This window comes from Cibotium barometz, chromosome 29 (assembly GCF_041138505.1).
Source record: "Cibotium barometz isolate CiBa-2024 chromosome 29, ASM4113850v1, whole genome shotgun sequence".
Lineage (NCBI taxonomy): Eukaryota > Viridiplantae > Streptophyta > Polypodiopsida > Cyatheales > Cibotiaceae > Cibotium > Cibotium barometz.
This window is the reverse complement of record NC_141074.1, coordinates 28,682,974-28,702,348: the sequence shown is the minus strand read 5'-3', so window position 1 is coordinate 28,702,348 and position 19,375 is coordinate 28,682,974. Positions and strand designations below refer to the sequence as shown.

The 19,375-nt window shown below is 41.0% G+C and overlaps 1 protein-coding gene across 6 annotated transcripts; it reads right to left on the bottom strand.

The window, feature by feature from the left end:
• Positions 1-14,246: 14,246 nt before the first annotated feature.
• On the bottom strand, positions 14,247-19,255 carry LOC147622011 (disease resistance protein L6-like). 6 transcript variants are annotated; one of them, XM_086823056.1, is made up of 7 exons: positions 19,106-19,255; positions 18,779-19,012; positions 18,394-18,744; positions 17,843-18,115; positions 16,931-17,545; positions 15,168-16,802; positions 14,247-15,048 (listed from the first exon to the last, which is right to left on the bottom strand). In XM_086823056.1, exons 2-7 carry the CDS (start codon positions 18,998-19,000, stop codon positions 14,308-14,310), a joined length of 3,837 nt encoding a protein of 1,278 aa, XP_086679182.1. In that variant the 5' UTR covers positions 19,001-19,012; positions 19,106-19,255; the 3' UTR covers positions 14,247-14,307. The 6 variants fall into 6 exon arrangements, with proteins under 6 accessions (XP_086679182.1, XP_086679180.1, XP_086679181.1 ...); XM_086823054.1 differs by having other exon boundaries at positions 19,110-19,239; XM_086823055.1 differs by having other exon boundaries at positions 19,097-19,236.
• Between the last annotated feature and the right edge of the window lie 120 nt (positions 19,256-19,375).

The window sequence follows — 19,375 nt, the reverse complement described above, 5'->3', positions numbered from 1 at the left end:
CTCATGCGAGATCTAATAGACCGGATATGGGAAAATGCACAGCGTCGGCTTCGAAGCGGAGGCAACGCTGAGTTGCTTGATAGACAGAAGATAGCAGATTTCAACCATCAACACATAACACGAACCATTTTGGGGAGCATGCGTGTAGCATGCAGTGATCTTAGAGATGCTACCCCACCTGAAGCCAATATGCAACGTCTACAGTTATGGGACGTTGTATGGAGCGAGCAAAGAGCCAAGAGCAAGCGCATGAAGGCGTTGGATGGAGAGTCCCTTCCCAAAAGAGTGCGCATTGCCCAGGACGTCGCTGCAACGTCCAGCTAGGCAGATGCAAGTGGTACAGGTGTCATTAATCGTACCATCTACAATTCTATGTGCACACATCTCATTGACATCCCGCACGAGGCTCTGTTCGAAGGGCGAACAATAGGCTCCGGTGTTTTTGGCACAGTAAAAGAGTATACAGTTAAAGGTATATCATTTTTATCGGAGCACATTACTTTTTGCGGAAAGCACTACAAAGGAGAAGGCAGCGCCAAGTTCGAGAGCTTCCAGGCAGAGCAAGGTATGCAAGTGCTACATCCATCGATTGTCCGGTGTATTGCCTTTACAAAACAAGCTCCTTGGATCACTATTTTCCCGTACTATAATGGCGGCGCTCTTGGTGATACTCTTCTGAAGGTTCCCTTCAGATTCAGTGAGTTCACCAGAGCAATTTTCCGTTTGGATCGAGGATGGAGACAACCCCCGCCTGATAATATTCCTTTGAGTCATCTAGAACTTTCTAAAATAAAACAAATAATAATAACCATGCCACATATTATGCATGCCCTGGTGGAAGGCCTAGCGGCAGCACATCTGCCAGGAATTGTACATACCGACCTACATCCATTCAATGTAGTGTTGGATTTTACAAAAGAGTTGAAGCCACGCATAGGTATTATCGATTGTTGGGGGTTACTGCTGAGAGCGCCCAAAAAACGGTGTCTCTCAATTTTGTATTTGAAGCAGACAAGAACCCTGAGAAGGTGGCACAGGCAGTCTCCTACGCAGACATAGAGCGAAATAAACGGCCGTGGATAGCCCCGGAGCTTTATGATCCATTTTTGGCAGATGCATACACTCCTGCATCTGATGTTTTTGCCTTGGGATATTTATTACAAACTTTATATGACTTTTGGCAGAAAGTACAAGAGTTGTGGATGGATAATAGTTCCTATGACAAAGTTACCATGGATACTATTATTCATAGAGTCAAAAATTGGATGTTTCTGCCTAATCGCGATGAGCAAAATCAATTTTGCAAGTAGTTAAATTTTTTAGATCACTAAATACTGACCCAACGAGGGCACAACGTCCTCTTGTAGAGCTATCGGTGTCATTCACCCCAACTTTGTAATGATACAGTATTAAGAGATTAAGTTTCAGGAATGGCATTTTGTTTCTCTCTTCAAAATTTGATGTGTCCATTGTTTGAAATATTATCTCATTGAGTCTTTGTAATATCTCTCTCCTCTTGTGGTGTTTAAATTTATATTTTCTCTTCAAAATTTGATGTGCGTGCATTGTTTGAAGTATTTTTGGAGTCAAGTAGATATTTCTCATCGAGTCTTTGCAATACATATCTCCTCTCGTGGTGTTTAACTTTAAGATTTTGAGAGTAATGGTCAATTTATCTTACGTTGATCTTTACAGTTCATTAAAATCCTAAAGTCATTTATGTTCATGCAGATATGGCAGAGGCGCAAGCGAACGAGCATCAGGAGTTAGCCAAGAAGGCATATGAGCAAATGAAGGCCTTTGCACATGGCCTGACAGCCCGCAAAGCTACAAGAACAGCATGCAGGTTGTCGAAATGGACAAATCCAACTTATGCCCAATGGAAAGACATAAACAAACGCGTAACCACAGAGATGATAAAGGAAATATGCCCATGTCTAGATGGCGAGATTAAGAAGGGAAGATGGAATATTTCACGTTGCACTCACAATGATATCAAAACTAATGCCGAGCGCATTTTCTTGGAGGTGTACGGTCGTCCTCTCCATAACGCCGACGCTCCACTCTATTTTGCTAAGATGCTATATGCTCAATTTATCCTAGAAACTCCAGTGGACTTCGCCTCCAGAGAGGCCACTGTCAACACCCACGACATACGTGAAGAGACAGTGACATTCACAAGGGAAGAACTTGCTCTCATGGTGGAGGGCGCTGGATTGGAGTTAAACAAGGTCAAAGAAAGCTTAGGGGCACAGCTAGCAGAGAAGGAGAAAGAAGCTGACCGATTAACTCAAGCGTCAACTCCTCCCCCGACCAATAGAGGGATTCAAGAGCAGCTAACAAAGATCAGCCAAGATGTGCAGAGCATCTCTTCACGTATTGCTCCTGTGGGGCGCCAAGGAAACCACATCTCTCATTTTTTGATACATCCTGATCTTGTGGGAGTTTCTGCTGAGGCTACTAGTTCCTCCACCCCCCAATGTCCTGTATGTTACAAAGTATTCGATGGGTGGAGCGGCCAGTATATACTACCCTGTGGACACTACTACCACTTAATATGTTTAGTGAGGCAAATGCAAAATACTTCCACATGTGCATTGTGCAGTGTCCCAATAAATCAAGGTATTTATACAGTGTTCGGCATGGCTAGCGAATATAAACCACCAGGACCTTTACATGCAACTCCTAGTGCAATTCGTAATTTATTTCAAGATGAAAGCTAAGAAAAACAAATCTTACTTTTGTATTGATAATTTCTCCAAATATGATCATTTGTACAAGTACTTTTTCTGAAATTAATGAAGTGACTTCTTCCTCTATGTCAGTATCTTGCTCCAAAATTCTTTCATCGTTTACTCTCTCATTTGCTAAATTAAGCTCATCTAAGTCAATGTCTAAATTGTCTTCTATCTCAAGGGTGGTGCACAACGTGCGTACAACATCAAAGTTCTCTTCTACTACATCATCACAATTGTACATCCATCTGGGCATATCTTCTTCATACTCTTCGCTTTCAATGTCTCGCAAGATCTTTTCATTGCAATACATGTGAACAAGTTTATCTGCTTGATTTGCAAGAAGTCGATTGCGAATAGTACTGTGAATATATTTGTACATGCTCCAGTTTCTTTCCGAGCCTGAGTTTGAAGAGCACTGACTTAGAACCTTCATCGCAAGGTTGCGCAAAAAAGCATAATGCTCACCACCATTCATCATCCACCACTTCCATGCAGGTTGCTCTTTAGCCATTTGTTGAACAAGGGAGTTGGAAAATAAACCCTCTTTCAATCGAAATGAGGTCATCTCCTTTATGCACTGTACACGATCATCATCATTATTATAAAAAGTGTTTACCACTTTATAAAAATATTGCACCACCTCAACGTTGGACATCAAATCCATATTCCAATATTCAGGATCTAACATGTAAGCAGCACTGTGTAGTGGTGAATGCGCTCCAATCCATCTAGCATGAAAGTACTTCAATAGAACTTTTCTTTGTCTGGAGAATGGTACACGCCATTGCATTTCCACCACACTGAATGCTCTAATTTCTCAGGACACTCCAAACTCTGCTGGACAGTCCACCATTGCATCCATGCTTTTCCGAGATTAGGCGCTCTTTGATCAAGACTTCGTACAGCATACATAACAGGCATCATTACATGGTATGCATCCATCACACTGTTCCACCAACTTCTTCTCGTAAGCGCTCCCTTCAAGACTTTGATTTTCTCTTTCAGTTTTTCAAGTTGAGTGTTCTCCCAGTCATGAAATGCCATGCATGTAAATGTTTTGCAAACTGCATCTTTATTTCTAAGAAGAGACTCAAAAGTGTAAAAGTGAGTGCAAAACCTAGTCTCCACTGGAAGCTTTAACATAACTGACATGCGAGGTCGAAAAATATCTAACACTCTCTGTCTCTTCAGCATGAATTTCACAAGCTGGCGAGCAGTGTTGACGATTGAGGCAAACCATTTGGTATCATCAGATTTATACCAATCTTTTAATACAAGATTCAAACTATGAGTATTACAGCCTACCGGAAAAATATGTGGATATTGTCGCTATAGGATTTTGGATGCATTTTTACAATTTTTTGCATTGTCCATGACGACTTGGACTACATTTTTGGCACCCACTTCCTCTATCACAGAGCTAATGACTTGAGCAATGTAAGCCCCAGTTTTGATTGAACCAGCTGAATCCACGGCACGGATGAAAGTCTCACCTCTAGGTGAAATAACCATTATATTAATTAATGGTTTTCTTTGCACATTAGACCATCCATCACTTACTATACTACATCCAAAAAGCTCTATATTGCTAAGAATTATTCTTTGTACACGTTCTTTTACTTGCGCATAACATTTCTCTAATAGATCATTTCGCATAGCATGGTACGTAGGCGGTGAAAACCTTGGTCCAAACTCACCAATTTTCTTCCATGCTCTCTTCCAATGCTCACTGTCCACCATCATCATAGCACTCCCAGAAAAGTAAATCGCTTCAGCAAGGGCGAATTGTGCATCATCGAGTCGACCTTGACGTAGGCTTTCTTGCAATGAAGTTTGACGCATGGGTATATTTCCTACGTCAAAGTTTCGCTTGCAGGAAGATGCACTGGGTAGATTACTTTCTAGTTGCACATTGTCGTTCGGGGTACAAGTAGGCGATGTAGCGGGAGTTTGATGATTAGAACAACAGTGTTCTTGCTCCCTTGATACATTAACGATAGGAGTGTCATGTTTTCTTGAATCTTTCTTTTGAATTTCTTCTCTTATGCGTTTGGCCACTATAGGTGCAGAGGGGTGGGTACATGACTTTTTCTTCGGTCCGCCTAAAAAGTGTTCTCTTAGTCGAGGCGCCCCACCTGATTTTACTGCATGGCATAGCTTACACTCCCAATCTATGAATCGATCACCAACGTTAATTGCATATTGCCACTCTATCCCAGGTGCCTTTTTTTTCCTGCTATTTGAAATTTGGACTCTATTGGAGGTATCACTGGATCCAACATTGTCCTCCATCTCAACAAATAACCTATTCAACCAAGCATATAACAATGAATACACAAATGAAAAAACAACATGGCATAGCTTACACTCCCAATCTATGAATCGATCACCAATGTTAATTGCATATTGCCACTCTATCCCAGGTGCCTTTTTTTTCCTGCTATTTGAAATTTGGACTCTATTGGAGGTATCACTGGATCCAACATTGTCCTCCATCTCAACAAATAACCTATTCAACCAAGCATATAACAATGAATACACAAATGAAAAAACAACAAATCACTCACGTATTACAAAACATACATTAGCAGACAAAGTACTTCGAAACTATCTTGACAAATACAAAAGATCATCACATAACACAAAACTACTTCAAACTATCTGGCAAGGTCTTACTACAAAACTACTTCGAAACTATCATGCACATTGCACCCCCAATGAAGGATGCCTTTTGTACCCAATTAAGGACACTTTACACAATCAAAGATCTATGCTTGCCCAATACTCTAGTATAGGACAATAGACCTTCTCTAACATTCACAAAGAAAATCAAATATCTATGCTTGCCCAATACTCTAGTATAGGACAATAGACCCTTGTCTACTCTAAACTATATCAAGTATCAAGAACCAATACAAGCCCCTAAGCAGGACTCTTGGCTCCATCAAACCATTCATCAATCAGAATGAGGTGGATTACGTACGTGGCTCAAATGCAAAGCTGAAAGACTCCAAATTTGTCCCTAAATCTCCGCAAGTATTAGCTACGAACCACACCCTGCCCCCAGTTCAAAGAACTAAGGACGAGTGGCTCAATAGCCTTAGGAGTGCCTACAAGGAAAGACAACATCCCCTAAGATAAGGACGTTCTTCCCAAGAGGACACTTCTAGCAACTCGAAAGCTCTACAAGTACTTTGAGGAGAGATATCACGCCCCCAAAACAAGGACTATTTCCCCAAAAGTTGTACGATGGGTGTCGGGCAGTGTTTTTATACAGAATAGTACCCCGCCGGTATTCTTTGTTTTTCTCGGAGGGCCCGCCGGGCTTCTATCTTTCCGGGCGGGCCCGCCACGATAATAGTTTTCCCGGTGGGCCCGCCGGGAAAGATAGAAGCCCGGAGGTGTTACAGGACTAGTGGGTTCTGGCAGGTCATTGCTCAAGTCATGTGAATATACAATGTGATCACAAGTTTTAATATGTTAACAATAGGTTTTGTTAACGTGATCACGAAATTGTGAAGACGTTAATGAAATCCCTGATGCATAGTGCTGGGGTAAGACTTAGTTTAGGATATCATGGCTTGCATAGTGCTTTATGCATAAGCCTCATGCATAGCTTTATGCATAAGGCCTCATGCATGCTTTATGCATAAGCTTTATGCATAAGGCCTCATGCATAGCTTTATGCATAAGGCCTCATGCATGCTTTATGCATAAGCTTTAGCATAGCTTGCATAAGGCTTGCATAGCGGCCTAGTTTGCATAAGGCTTGCATAAGCTTTAGCATAGTGTGCAGCATAAGCTTTTGTATGTATGGATTACTAATCCTTTCCTCACCTTTTGTTAGTTTTGTAGCTCCTCTAATCCTCTCTTTCAACATCACGAAAAAGAGGTAAGTGATTTTCTATCTTTCCTCGATTATTATTGCACCCTTGGATGCTGGGGATTTGTTTTGTAGGTTATGCATAATGCTCATTCATGCTTTATGCATAAGCCTCATGCATAGCTTTATGCATAGCTTTATGAATAGGCTTTATGCATAAGGCCTCATGCATGCCTTATGAATAAGCTTTATGCATAAGGCCTCATGCATAGTTTTATGCTTAAGGCCTTATATGCATAGTGCTTTATGCATAATCCTTATGCATAATGCTTTATGCATAAGGCCTCATGCATAGCTTCATGCATACGGCCTCATGCATAGCTTTGTAGGTTCGCGCATAAGCTTTATGCATAATCTTTATGGCTTTATGCATAATTCTCATGCATGCTTTATGCATAAGCCTCATGTATAGCTTTATGCATAAGGCCTCATGCATAGCTTTATGCATAAGACCTCATGCATAGCTTTATGCATAGGCGTTATGCATAAGGCCTCATGCATAAATGAATGAATGTTGAGGGATAATTCATGTGTATGCTCTTATTAAAGTGTCCATGTGGGCTTTGTTATGTGTGTGTAGAAACATGTCTCGCACTCCAGATGAGACACCGGCTTACTCTCCATCCTTCTCTCCATATGCCATGTCGCCTGACCAGTTTATGGGTTTTTTAGCACAAGGCACGCTCAAGCAAAGAGCGATGGCACAACAATATTTTGGGAGTGAGGGGCGTGAACTTTGGCCGCACCATCGGGCACCACCACCGCTATCCCTAGTTCACGTGTACCCCACAAAGAGTTGCCAGAACCCCTCCCTCAGGTCGCTCATCCACTCGCAGAGGACAACGCTTGAGTAGTGGATGTGGAGGTGGTTGTTGTCTAAGTGGGGGCACGGATGGGTCTACGCGCCCACGTGAGCGTCCTTCCCCATCTAACGGCAAAAGCACTCCACGCTCGTGATCATCGCTCGCGACATTTCAAAATTGTCAATGGCAATGTGGTTTTGGATAATGTCGGGCAAGAGATGAAGAGCCGCATTTGTGAGCTTTGCCACATTGTCTTTGCAAATGACTTTATGACTTTATGGCCAAAGTTGGATAAAGATAAGAAAGATAGATTCATAAATCAAATCAAGGATGAGTACAAGCTAGCCGTTGGTAGTGATGTCGTCCCCATAAGGTTGATAAAGGAACACATGGTGGACGTTATAAAACATTGGCGGGGAGATGTGACTAGGAGAGTAAAGGCAGGGGGTGAGAAGCCTTGGTACATGAGCACCGAGGATTGGAATGAGGAGAAGCAAAAGCATGCAAGAAATCCCCAACACTACAAGAAACAAGAGGATGCAGCCAAAGCCCGAATGGAGAGCGTAGGAAGCTCTCACCTTGGAAGTGGTGGTTGGGATGCATTCCACGTCTACTTTGTAAGTATCAACGCTTATCTTGTATGTTTCATTTGATGTTATGTCTACTTTGTAAGTATCAACGCTTATCTTGTTGTTTTGGTACTTTTAGAATCAAGTGGTTAGTCGGCCGGCAACGGAGAAGAGGAGGACATTGCTCACTGCCATAACACGTACTTTCTTTTGGAGAAGCTTGAGCGAGAAGGCGCCAACCTCAATTGGGGGCACATTGCAGATATGGTAAGTGCGGCAAGCCTTAACCTTATGATTTGTATACTTGCTTTGCCATGTCATGTTAGATCGTTGTTTTGTATACCAAAAAAATATCTTGTATGGTTTTTGCAGGAACCAATGGTTGACCCTGAGTGAGGGCTCCACATAGAGTGGCCTTGCCCATGTCTTTCCTTTTGTACATACATATTTTGGTCAGCTTACATCTTTGTTTGAGCTTGTATAGCTTGTATGCAACTACTTTGTGCAATTTTGGTCATCGAGTATAGCTTGTAGAGCTTGTATGCAATTTTATGCAGCTACTTTATGCAATTTTGACTTATCTTGTCAGAGCTTGATATGTAAATTTCACGTATTGCAATATAATTTGGCCATTGTTTGCACTTGTGTGAATTGTGTACATACTTTGTAATGTCAAAAACGTTATGGCACTCTAACTTTTTCCACAAATTCGCTTTGTTCTTCACATCAGAGTACAGTTGGCTGTGGTACTCCATTAGGGGAAGGTTGAGGTCTATAGGGGCCCTTTAAGCTGCCATATTATGATTTTAATGACTTTTTGTTAAAATGTTAAGTTTCTTTGACTTTAGATACCTTCTTATTCTTCAAATGGATAGAAGTTTGAATTTCAAAGTTTCCCGCCAAAATTGAATTTAAAATTGAGTGGGCAAAACCATATCATGTGACATATCTATGGAAAGAGCTCAGTGACGAGTAGATTTTGGATCTCTAATCTCCGACAAATTTTGAGCTCATATGTAGAAGTTATGGATGTCCGAAATTTCAAAAACTTTTCCCCCACTTTTTGGGAATGAAAAGTACAAAAAGGCATCTTTTAGAGAATCTTTTGACCACCTTTAATCACCCAACATTTTTGTATACATGGCATCACATGATTGGCCCTTTTCCTTAGTAACCTTTTAATCACATGGCATCTTAAAGGGCCCCGATAGACCTCAACCACCAACTAATGCCACACCAGTAGGTCCAGGTGTTTCAAGTCACCATCCATGTCATTAGTACATGTCAACGCCACCACACTATCTCGATCAAGATATGCATGCCACTCGGATCCACGTCAAGGCCATGTGGATCCCCCTAGGCATTCCGCTCAGATGTATATTCAGCATATTCAATGAGGCCATCTCCACCGTCCACATATCTTGAACGAGATACTCAAAGATAATCTCGACCATTGAAATATCTCCTTCAAGGTTTAGAGATGTAATCTCATCTGTCCAAATATCTCCTTCAAGGTTTAGAGATGTAATCTCATCCGTCCAAATATCTCAAAGAGATATCAAGATGAAATCTAAGCCGTTCACATATCTCAAACAATATACATCCACACAATCCGACCCGTCCATTCACGCACATTGAAGATGCGATCCCAATAGTTTAAATACCTCGATCGAGGTATGAAGTGAATCTTGACCGTCAGAGATACCTCAAACGAGATACTAAATACCTCGATCGAGGTATGAAGTGAATATCGACCATCAGACATACGTCAAACGAGATACTAAGTCTCGTGAAGTGTTCCAAAGAACCCAAAAAAAAAATCCTTATGTGTGATTTTGATGGCTTTACTTGAGAAAAATGGGTTGTAATTTTGCCTATCATTGAATTAGAAGATTGGTTTTTTTTTTGTCATAAAACAGATTAGACCATGTATTTTTTAAACATAAACAAGTGATGTCATCATTTTCTTCACTTGCTGAGAAAAAGCTAATTTGGTCCTTTCCCTCTTTTACATGCAACTTGCCACAATTTTCAACATTTTGATGTGGCAAGTTTATGCAATGTTAGACTATTAGACTCAAGGATTAGCACATCTTCTTATTTTAAATTCGGATGTATTTAATTGGACTCCCAAGGTTGATGACAACTATTCTCCAAGTCGGCTATTCGGATTTAAGAGCCTTGCAAATTTTAAAATGAACTTTTCCTCTTCTATACAATTCATAACAAATTCTTTATACTCTTTTAATCCTAACTTGCAGGAACTTTCCACAAGATATTTACATAATGTGAAAAATATTCTAAACTCTTAGAGTATCATATCATCTTCACTTACCACCTTAATGTCTCCATCCATTCCTCAAGTCAAGAACCTTGCAACTTTACAAGATATGCCAAAATCCTTTCCCTCTTTTATATGTAGTGTGCATATTACAACTTTACAAGTCACATCAAAGTATTCTTTAGTGTGATTTATCTTTATCTTTTATATTCGCATCATGCATTTAATAAGAATCACATGGTTGATGTATGGCATAACCATTGAGTGACTCCAGCTATTATTTTAACTAGGTTGTATTAATTCAAACAAATTGTTAAAAAATATAAATCCTTCTATTAGATTTGGGGTTTTCAGAAATTATACATGGATTAGGAACTACATCCCATTTCTATCATAGGAATGAATCTATTGTATGATAGATTCTATCATGCAATAAAATTACCTTGCCTATATAAACAACATCTCCCTCCTCCCGTTTATCACAACAAATGATCGTTTGAGTCCTCCTGTTCTCCGAGCGAACTTTTTAGAGTGAGGAAAAAATCGAGCAACATATTTCAAGACCACCAAAGGTGTGCAACATAAATTCACCACAAAATGACAACAACACAAGCACATATCGATTTTTAAACATTGCGTTTTTTGAGATACTCCATGTATCCTTATAAGCCAAGTCGAATTCTAAATAGACTAGCAACAAATAGAAAAAAGATATAGTCAAAATAAAATGTAGAATGCCAAGTATGGCATTTATCCATATGCATCAATCAGCCAGATGTACATTTGTCATCAACAAAGGGATTGCATCTTGAGGAGGACTCTCAAGTATTTGCATCATAACGTAGATCAGCTGCCATTGCAGCCATCTCTCTGCATACTCTTGCAGTACATATCGACAACAAAAAGAAAGGGGAGAATAAACTTACGTCACACATAACTCAATGGAATATTCAAACAAATGGAGAAACAAAAATCCACAAATCCATAATGTAATCTAGAAAAATATGGCAATCCAAAACCAAGTGGCATTGGGAAGCTTACTAGTCTCTCCACCATGTACATCCATATCGTCTCTCCAACATCTCCTGTGGAAAGATAAGAATGCCACATAAGATATTGTGTGAATGGTGACAACCAAATAAAAGAGTGTGGGAAAGTGATTTCCACATGGCATGATTATGTGTAAAGGAGATTGGGCTAGAGGCTATCTATATTAGAAGCCTTTGATTGATTGGCCAAAAGGCTTGACATAGCCATTTATGTCGAGCCTTTCAATCACTGAATGGGACTCTTCTCTCATGACTCGCGGAGCCTAGACTACTTCAACCCAAACCCAATATGCCATGGGAAACATGCAATAAGTTAGTGAGGCAACTCTCACTTACCTCTATCTATTTTGCTTGAATCAGGGACTCCTCATGATAGCTATGTCAATGGTAGCATGCCAAAGTAACTCAACAAAGCTACCCACCACATCTCAAGTATAGCCCCACTACTATCTCTCACTCCCTCCCTCACACACACACCACCTAAATTCGACTGCGCGGATGATTTTGAATGTCATGCTGATTTCGAATGTCTTACTGATTCCATCTAATTGATTCCAGCTAATTCCGTCTTGCTGATTTCAAACTGGTGATTCTGACATACTGATTCTAGCATGCTGATTCCCACCCGTTATTCCGACATGCTGATTCTAACCTCTGATACTTGGTCTTTTTATTCTTACATGTCATTATGGACTTGATAACACATTACAATACATTGAGTTGAGTGTGCATATCTTGTCTTATTCTCATTTTTAGCAATTATTAAAATTATTTGGCATTTATGGATATATTTGATAGATATTTATTTTATGTGCAAGCAAGACTTATCACCTCTAACTTGTCACTTATATTGTGAATGCCAATGAAGATCACTGGGGTAGGGTTAGTGTGCAAGATGTGCATGGCTTCATCTGAAGAATCAATTGGTGCATAAAAACAATGATTATGGGTTGCTGAAATTTTTGAAAATCACTATTTGGATAGCCGTATACCTTTTGGTTTGGGATGCAAAATGTGTGGAAGCTTCATGAAGTGCATATGCCATTATGGAGTACATGATATGGCTCGATTTGAGGGCATTGCAAGTAATTTTCAGCCATACTTTTGTCTTTTTGGCTCCAACATACATGGCTCACGCATGAGCATGCTACTTGCCATGAGTCCTTGATGGTATACTTCATCCGTGCAAGTTTATACATGTATATCTAAGGTTTCAAGGATGAAACCTCTTGGATCGGAACGGTTTGTAACAAAGTAAAAAGGGAGTCAAGTTAATTTAGGCCCAAGGCTAAAGGATGAAGGGGATGTGAAAGGAGCCAAGGATTAGGACTAGGCTTGGGCATGCCCACGAACATTAATAAGTGCAGTGTGAAAGGGTGACCTAGTATATAAGTGAATATGGGCCAATATCATGGGAACCTTTTCATAACCATCAGAATACAAGTCAATTACTCTCTCTTCTCTCTAAACTTAGGCTAATCATCTTAATCTAGGTTAATCTAAGGCTAATTAGGCTAAATCGAGGTTAATCTAGATGCTCCTTTCCTTCATGTATGGGCCAATATCATGGGAACCTTCTGATAACCATCATAATATAAGTCAATTATTCTCTTCTCTGTAAACTTACGCTAATCATCATAATCTAAGCTAATCCAAGACTAATTAGGCTAATCTAGATGCTCCTTTCTTTCATTGACATTAGGGGAAGGTTGAGGTCTATAGGGGCCCTTTAAGATGCCATGTGATTAAAAGGTTATTAAGGAAAAGGTTCAATCATGTGATGCCATGTATACAAAAATGTTGGGTGATTAAAGGTGGTCAAAAGATTCTCTAGAAGATGCCTTTTTGTACTTTTCATTCCCAAAAAGTGGGAGGGAAGTTTTTAAAATTTCGGACATCCATAACTTCTACATATGAGCTCAAAAATTTATCGGAGATTAGAGATCCAGAATTTACTCGCTGAGCTCTTTCCATAGATATGTCACATGATATGGTTTTTCCCACTCAATTTTAAATTCAAATTTGGCGGGAAACTTTGAAATTCAAACTTCTAGCCATTTGAAGAATAAGAAGATATCTAAAGTTAAAGAAACTTAACATTTTAACAAAAATTCATTAAAATCATAATATGGCAGCTTAAAGGGCCCCTATAGACCTCAACCTTCCCCTAATGCATGAGTCCTTGATGGTATACTTCAGCTTGGATGCAAGTTTGTACATGTATATTTGAAGTTTCGAGGATAAAATCTCTTGGGTGGGGAAGGTTTATAATAAAGTAAAAAGGGACTCAAGTTAATTTGGACCCAAGGCCAAGGGATGAAGGGGATGTGAAAGGAGCCAAGGATGAGGATTAGGCTTGGGCATCCCCATGGACCTTAATAACTGTAGTGTGAAAGGGTGGCCTAATATAGAAGTGAATATGGGCCAATATCATGGGATTTACATTTTGATATCCATCATAATACAAGTCAATTACTCTCTCTTGTCTCTAAATGTAGGCTAATCATCCTAATCTAAGATGATCCAAAACTAATTAGACTAAATCAAGGCTAATCTAAATGCTCCTTTATTTCAACAAGTTGTATATATTTACATGCTAATTTGAGTGGCATTATAAGCACTATGTATTTTTTTAAAGTATAAGTAGTACATTGGATAATTATCTAATAAGTTAGTATTAAATTAAATTTAATTATCTAATAATTAAATTTTAGCTCTTTGAAGTTGAAAAACTGTTTTTTTTTAATACCACAAAAAGTACTTCAGTTATAGTGTGCACATAGAGAAATGTTTTTAAAGTGTATTAAAAAAAAACAAATCATAGCTCATGAAAACTAAGAGCACTGGATATACTTACAAAAATGCCCAGCCAGTTAAGAAAACTCACATGTAGAATTTCTATATACAATAGACATATTCCTTAGTAGGGAAAGAAATTCCTAGTATAAAAATATCGGTGCACGTGAATTGCGTGCCTAGCATAATCATGATTGAGTTGTAAATCCAAACTCCTGGAGGACATCTAGAGTAAACTTCACATCTTTGAAGCATCCTATCACTTCTATGTGGTGGGGACTGTCAGAGTCATAATATTGTTTACCAAGTCTCATCTTATTTGTGAGAGTGGTTATTCTACTAGGATTCTCCATTTCTTGGATGTTGAGAGATTTGCTCAGCATATAATATAAGAGACAAATCATAGTTAGCTGAGGATTACGAGAACCCGATGAATATCTCACCACATCTACATACTCAAGGAAGTGGAAGCGGTGGAACATAAGTTGTAGCTTGGTGGAATGTGTGTTTGAGGCTGCAACCGCTGCCAGTACTCCTATGAGATGACCGCATGCCTCTACTTCGCCCGAGGAATAAAGCTTTGCCAAGTTGATATCATCAGGAAGAAGCAATGCCTCTGCATGGTCGACCAATATAGAAATGGTGGGTTCATGTGGTTGCCCATCCATGTCCCAACAGAGACATAGCAGTAACTCTGTAAGTCGCCTTCGGAGAGAATAAGACCTAGCAGCAGCTCCATAATGTGCGAGATGGACCTTGGATGACATGAGACACTCATCATCGACAGCATCATCATCATCGTCATCATCTTTGAGACGCTCATCATCATGCATGATGGGAGAAAGAAGGTGAGGGACGAGCCGATGTGCGAGCCGGTCCCGCATCGCCATGGTCTCCTCATCCTCATCGTCATCGTTATCCCGCCTTGCCTTTTCATCACCATCACAACAATAAGCATCATCATGAAACCCACTAGTTATTATCAGCTACTTGGAAAAAACTTAAAAAAAACACACACACACACTAAAAAGATCAAAGCAAGGTATACCTCGGCATTTCTCAATGCCAATGTGAAGGACCCAGCTGCCTTCTTTTGTAGGAAACATGGTGATGATGCCGAGACAATCCATTCCACTAGAGTGTCTTCACTCAGCTGGCACTCACCCAGATCAAGCGTCCTTAGGCTGTTAAGCTGCATCCACTTCTGGTCATCCAAATTATTCAAACTTTCACACCCATCTAAAATTAGAATGCGCAATTTTGGCAGCTGGTCCAAGCCAACCAAATTTGTTAAGCTCTTGCAGTTGCGAAGGTCCAAGATGAGTAAGCTCTTCAATTGGCCCAAGCCCACCAGATTTGTTAAGTGCACACAGTTAGTAAGATTGAGATATCTTAAGCTCGTGCAAGAGCCGAGCGAAAGCTCTCCTCCTATCATGTCACCATGGAGGAAAAGATTTCTCAATCGTGTAAGGTAGCTAAGGTCCCGTGCTTCACCCTTACAACTTTGTGTTCTCACGTGCACCTGCAGGTGTTCCAACTGGACCATAGGACTTAGATCTGGGAACACTTCCATCCGGTGGTGGTATAAACGAAGAGTAGTAACGGTGGTTAAATGAGCAAAAGAGGGTAACTCTCCTTCGGTGGATTCTAAGCTTAAATCTGTCAGTGTTTTGCCCGCAGCAGACAAACCACAATCATTTGCCATGATCTGAGCATGTCCAAGTTGAACTTTTTGTAACTTCCCCAGACCGGAAAAGTTAGACAAACCCCTCACCTTCACTTCCACCATCTGCAAATTGGGGCATCCCCTAAAATCAATACCTGAGCATGTTGCATTGTCCTGATCTTTCAACCTGCATTTGGTCAGTTTCTCTAAAGATCCCAGCTTTATTTGAGGAAACATGGTTAACTGAACTTCCACGTCTTGCAAACTTGAACATCCACTCAAATCCAGAGCTCCGATGTGTCTAACACGGGGCCTACCTACAATGGAAATAAAGTAATCCCAATCATTGGACAAGTTTAGATGTTCCAACTTGCTCAGATTCCCCAGCTCTGGGATTCTCTCACGTATGGTCATATGCAATTTCTTCAGGTTGAGGCAATGTCTTAGGCTAGAGACATCATCCACCAACCTGCCACTAAGCCTTACATCTTGAAGAGCTAAAAATTCACCTATACTGAGGATATTTCTCCTTCTAGGGAGAAGCCCCAACCACTGATGACCATGAATCAATATGCCCCTAAGTGCATGCCGGATCAGGATATCATCATTACCAACCCACCACAACTTCACAAGTTTGCGTTGTAGCCAGCTCAAGTCCCCTTCCACAATCTGTAGTTTGCTACAACCCTCCACCTCTACAATGGCAAGAGACTTCATGCCGCGTAAATTTAACTCCCTCAATGCCTCACAATCTTTCAGAACAAGTGCTACCACCCTTGAGTAACCTTCCAAATTTGCTATCTCCAAATCTCCATTGTAAACTGCTATTCTTTCAACACTTGTCTTCCCACCATCTTCTAGGGTTTCTGGAGCATATTCACAATCCTTTGTGATAATCAAATATCTAGGATCATGACTCATTTTATTTTTGCCAAATTCTTTACAAAGATCATGGATTTGCAATCGTTGATTTTCTAGTTGAAACCCAATAAAACTGTGATCCATCAGTTCTTCGAGCTGCAAGCCACAAAAAGGAATTAAATCATACAATACACAACTACCCCACTATACCGAAGGAACAACATCAACAATATTGCATCCTCACGTTATCTTGCCTTAGAATTGTGATGGTAAGGCTACCTAACCTGGAAGTGAATGGTTGGTGTATCTAGCTTCCGCAAGATGCTTAGCCACTCGCATATATCCTCCATATTTGGATGCCATCGGCGAAACATTACGAATGTCACATCCAAGAAGAGACGCTTTAGACGTTCAGGGAGCTTCAAGTAGCTCATCTCAATCAGCCTCATGATGCCTTGTAACTCATCTCTTATCACATCCTTTAAATTCATCGATTCAATCTTATCCTTCCAACAAGATGAATCTTCCCCGTATCGCCTCAACATATCACCCACTATTCTTATGGCAAAGGGGTGATAGTTTGCAATGTGGCAATCCAACACTCTAATTATTTCTAGCGCCGCATCTTTGTCCGTAGTTGACGGCACATGCCCAGGCCTGAGTGCAGAGTGCAAGAGAATCGATGCGGCTTCGACCAGATTCAAGCTAGGCATAGGAATGAGGTGTGTGGTCAAGCTCTTTAAGAGACCTCTTTCTCGGGAAGTCAACAACACTTTGCTGCCAGCTTTGAATTGAAAGCCCAAAATTGCTTCAGCTGCTTTTCTCGATGCTTCCCACACATTGTCGATAGCCAAGAAGACCGGATCAAGTGGCTTGCGCCTTCTTATGAGGTACTCAACCTGTTTTAAAATACTCATCTCTAAGTAATGATGGAGGGAGCATCTCGCTCTCCCTCTCTCTCTCTCTCTCACACACACAACCTGTTTTAAAATACTCATCTCTAAGTAATGATGGAGGGAGCATCTCGCTCTCCCTCTCTCTCTCTCTCTCTCTCACACACACACACACCAATTGCATAATTTTGATAAGACCATAAATTCATTCCCTGTGAATAGAATGCTATAATAAACATCACATGACTGAAATGGTTAACAATTGATGATATGTTGTAAAAACCTAATGAAGCACTTTCACACCTGCCTCATAGTGGATACAGGGTTGGCATCATCGTAAGAAGCATCTGACCAATCGGTGAGATTTCTTAGTATACATTTCAACACATCGACTAACATGCTCTCTGTCGCTTCACTTGGCAGCTCAAAATAATGCACCTTGCCAGGGAATTGCGTGTAGAGGTCATTGCAGAGGCATTGGCAGAGTGTAGATTTTCCACAACCTGGCATCCCATACATGCCTAAAATTGCGACTTTTTGTGAACTAAGTATGGTGTCAAACTGATCGTCTATCACCTGCATGTAATTATGATGAAGGGATCAGTAGGTATCCATTAAGCAAAGCATAATAAGAGGAAGATGGGATCTAGTCCACTACTTCTTAGGCAAATTGGTAAGTTAGGTGGAACTTGGACAGTTAAGTGGGAGCCGATGTTGGACACCCGATCCTTCATTGGTGAATAATAACAGCAGCCTCTCTCGCTCCCAATGAGTTGGAACGAGAGAAGTGTCGACTGGGACGACTCGGGAGGGAACTAAAGGAGGAGGAAAAAGAATGGGATCTGACTGGATACCTTGCAAAGGCGTTGCTTTCCTTGTACATCGGAATCCTCATATAGGACATCCGGGGACTTTAAGAGGCGACAGATGTCGGTGACAATGGCCGCTGTGTACTCCCTTACCACTTTGTAGTGGAGCTGGCTCTTGGGGCTCTCGAAAAACTCCTTCCCACTCCAGCGGCTGACGGCTTTGAGGGCTTGGTGCCAAGTGTCGGGGTTGATTGGCTTGCCTTGCCAGTCCTTGCTTTTAGAGAGCTCCTCCCACTTGCTCACCCATGTGTTCGATTCCAACCCCTCAGAAAGCTCCTCTAAAGATAGCTTGTAAAACAAGGGCAGTATCTTAATTGATTGAGGATGTTGTTTGGCCTTGTTCACAAAGGCAGCGAGCTCCATCATAGGCCACTTCGATTGCACGAAGTCCTTGGAGAGCACTAGCACAGCCACCTCGCACTGCATGGCGGCCTCCATGATCCGCTCCGGGAAGTAGTCCCCAGGGCGCAGGCTGTCCCGATCCCTGTCGAAGAAGGCGTGGATGTGGGCACGCCGCAACTCTCGAAATAGCGGCTCCACGAAGTCTTTCTGCATCCCACTGTGAGAGAGGAACACCCTGAAATGCCCACATGGAAGCTGCTGTCTGCAAATCCACAAGGCTTCATTAGAGATGAAGAAGCGCAGTTCAGTTATTAGTAGACATATATTATGCATTAAAGACACATACTGGCCATACGAACTCGAGCTGGAAGCTTGTCTGCGTTTTTTCTGCCGCCAACTCGAGCTGGAAGCTTCATCATTTTCTCTGCAGTGAACTCGAGCAGCATTTTCTGCTTGTTTTGGCATCTGCACACGATGAGGAGAGAAGAGTGTACTGCGCAGCGATGGGAAATTGAACGTCAGGCAGCTGATGATAAAGGCATAGCCTACCAATAAAATGGCTCCAGCTGTCTGACCGCAACGTGAATGGAGCTTTAAAAATTCATGTCTATGCAACTGACATGCA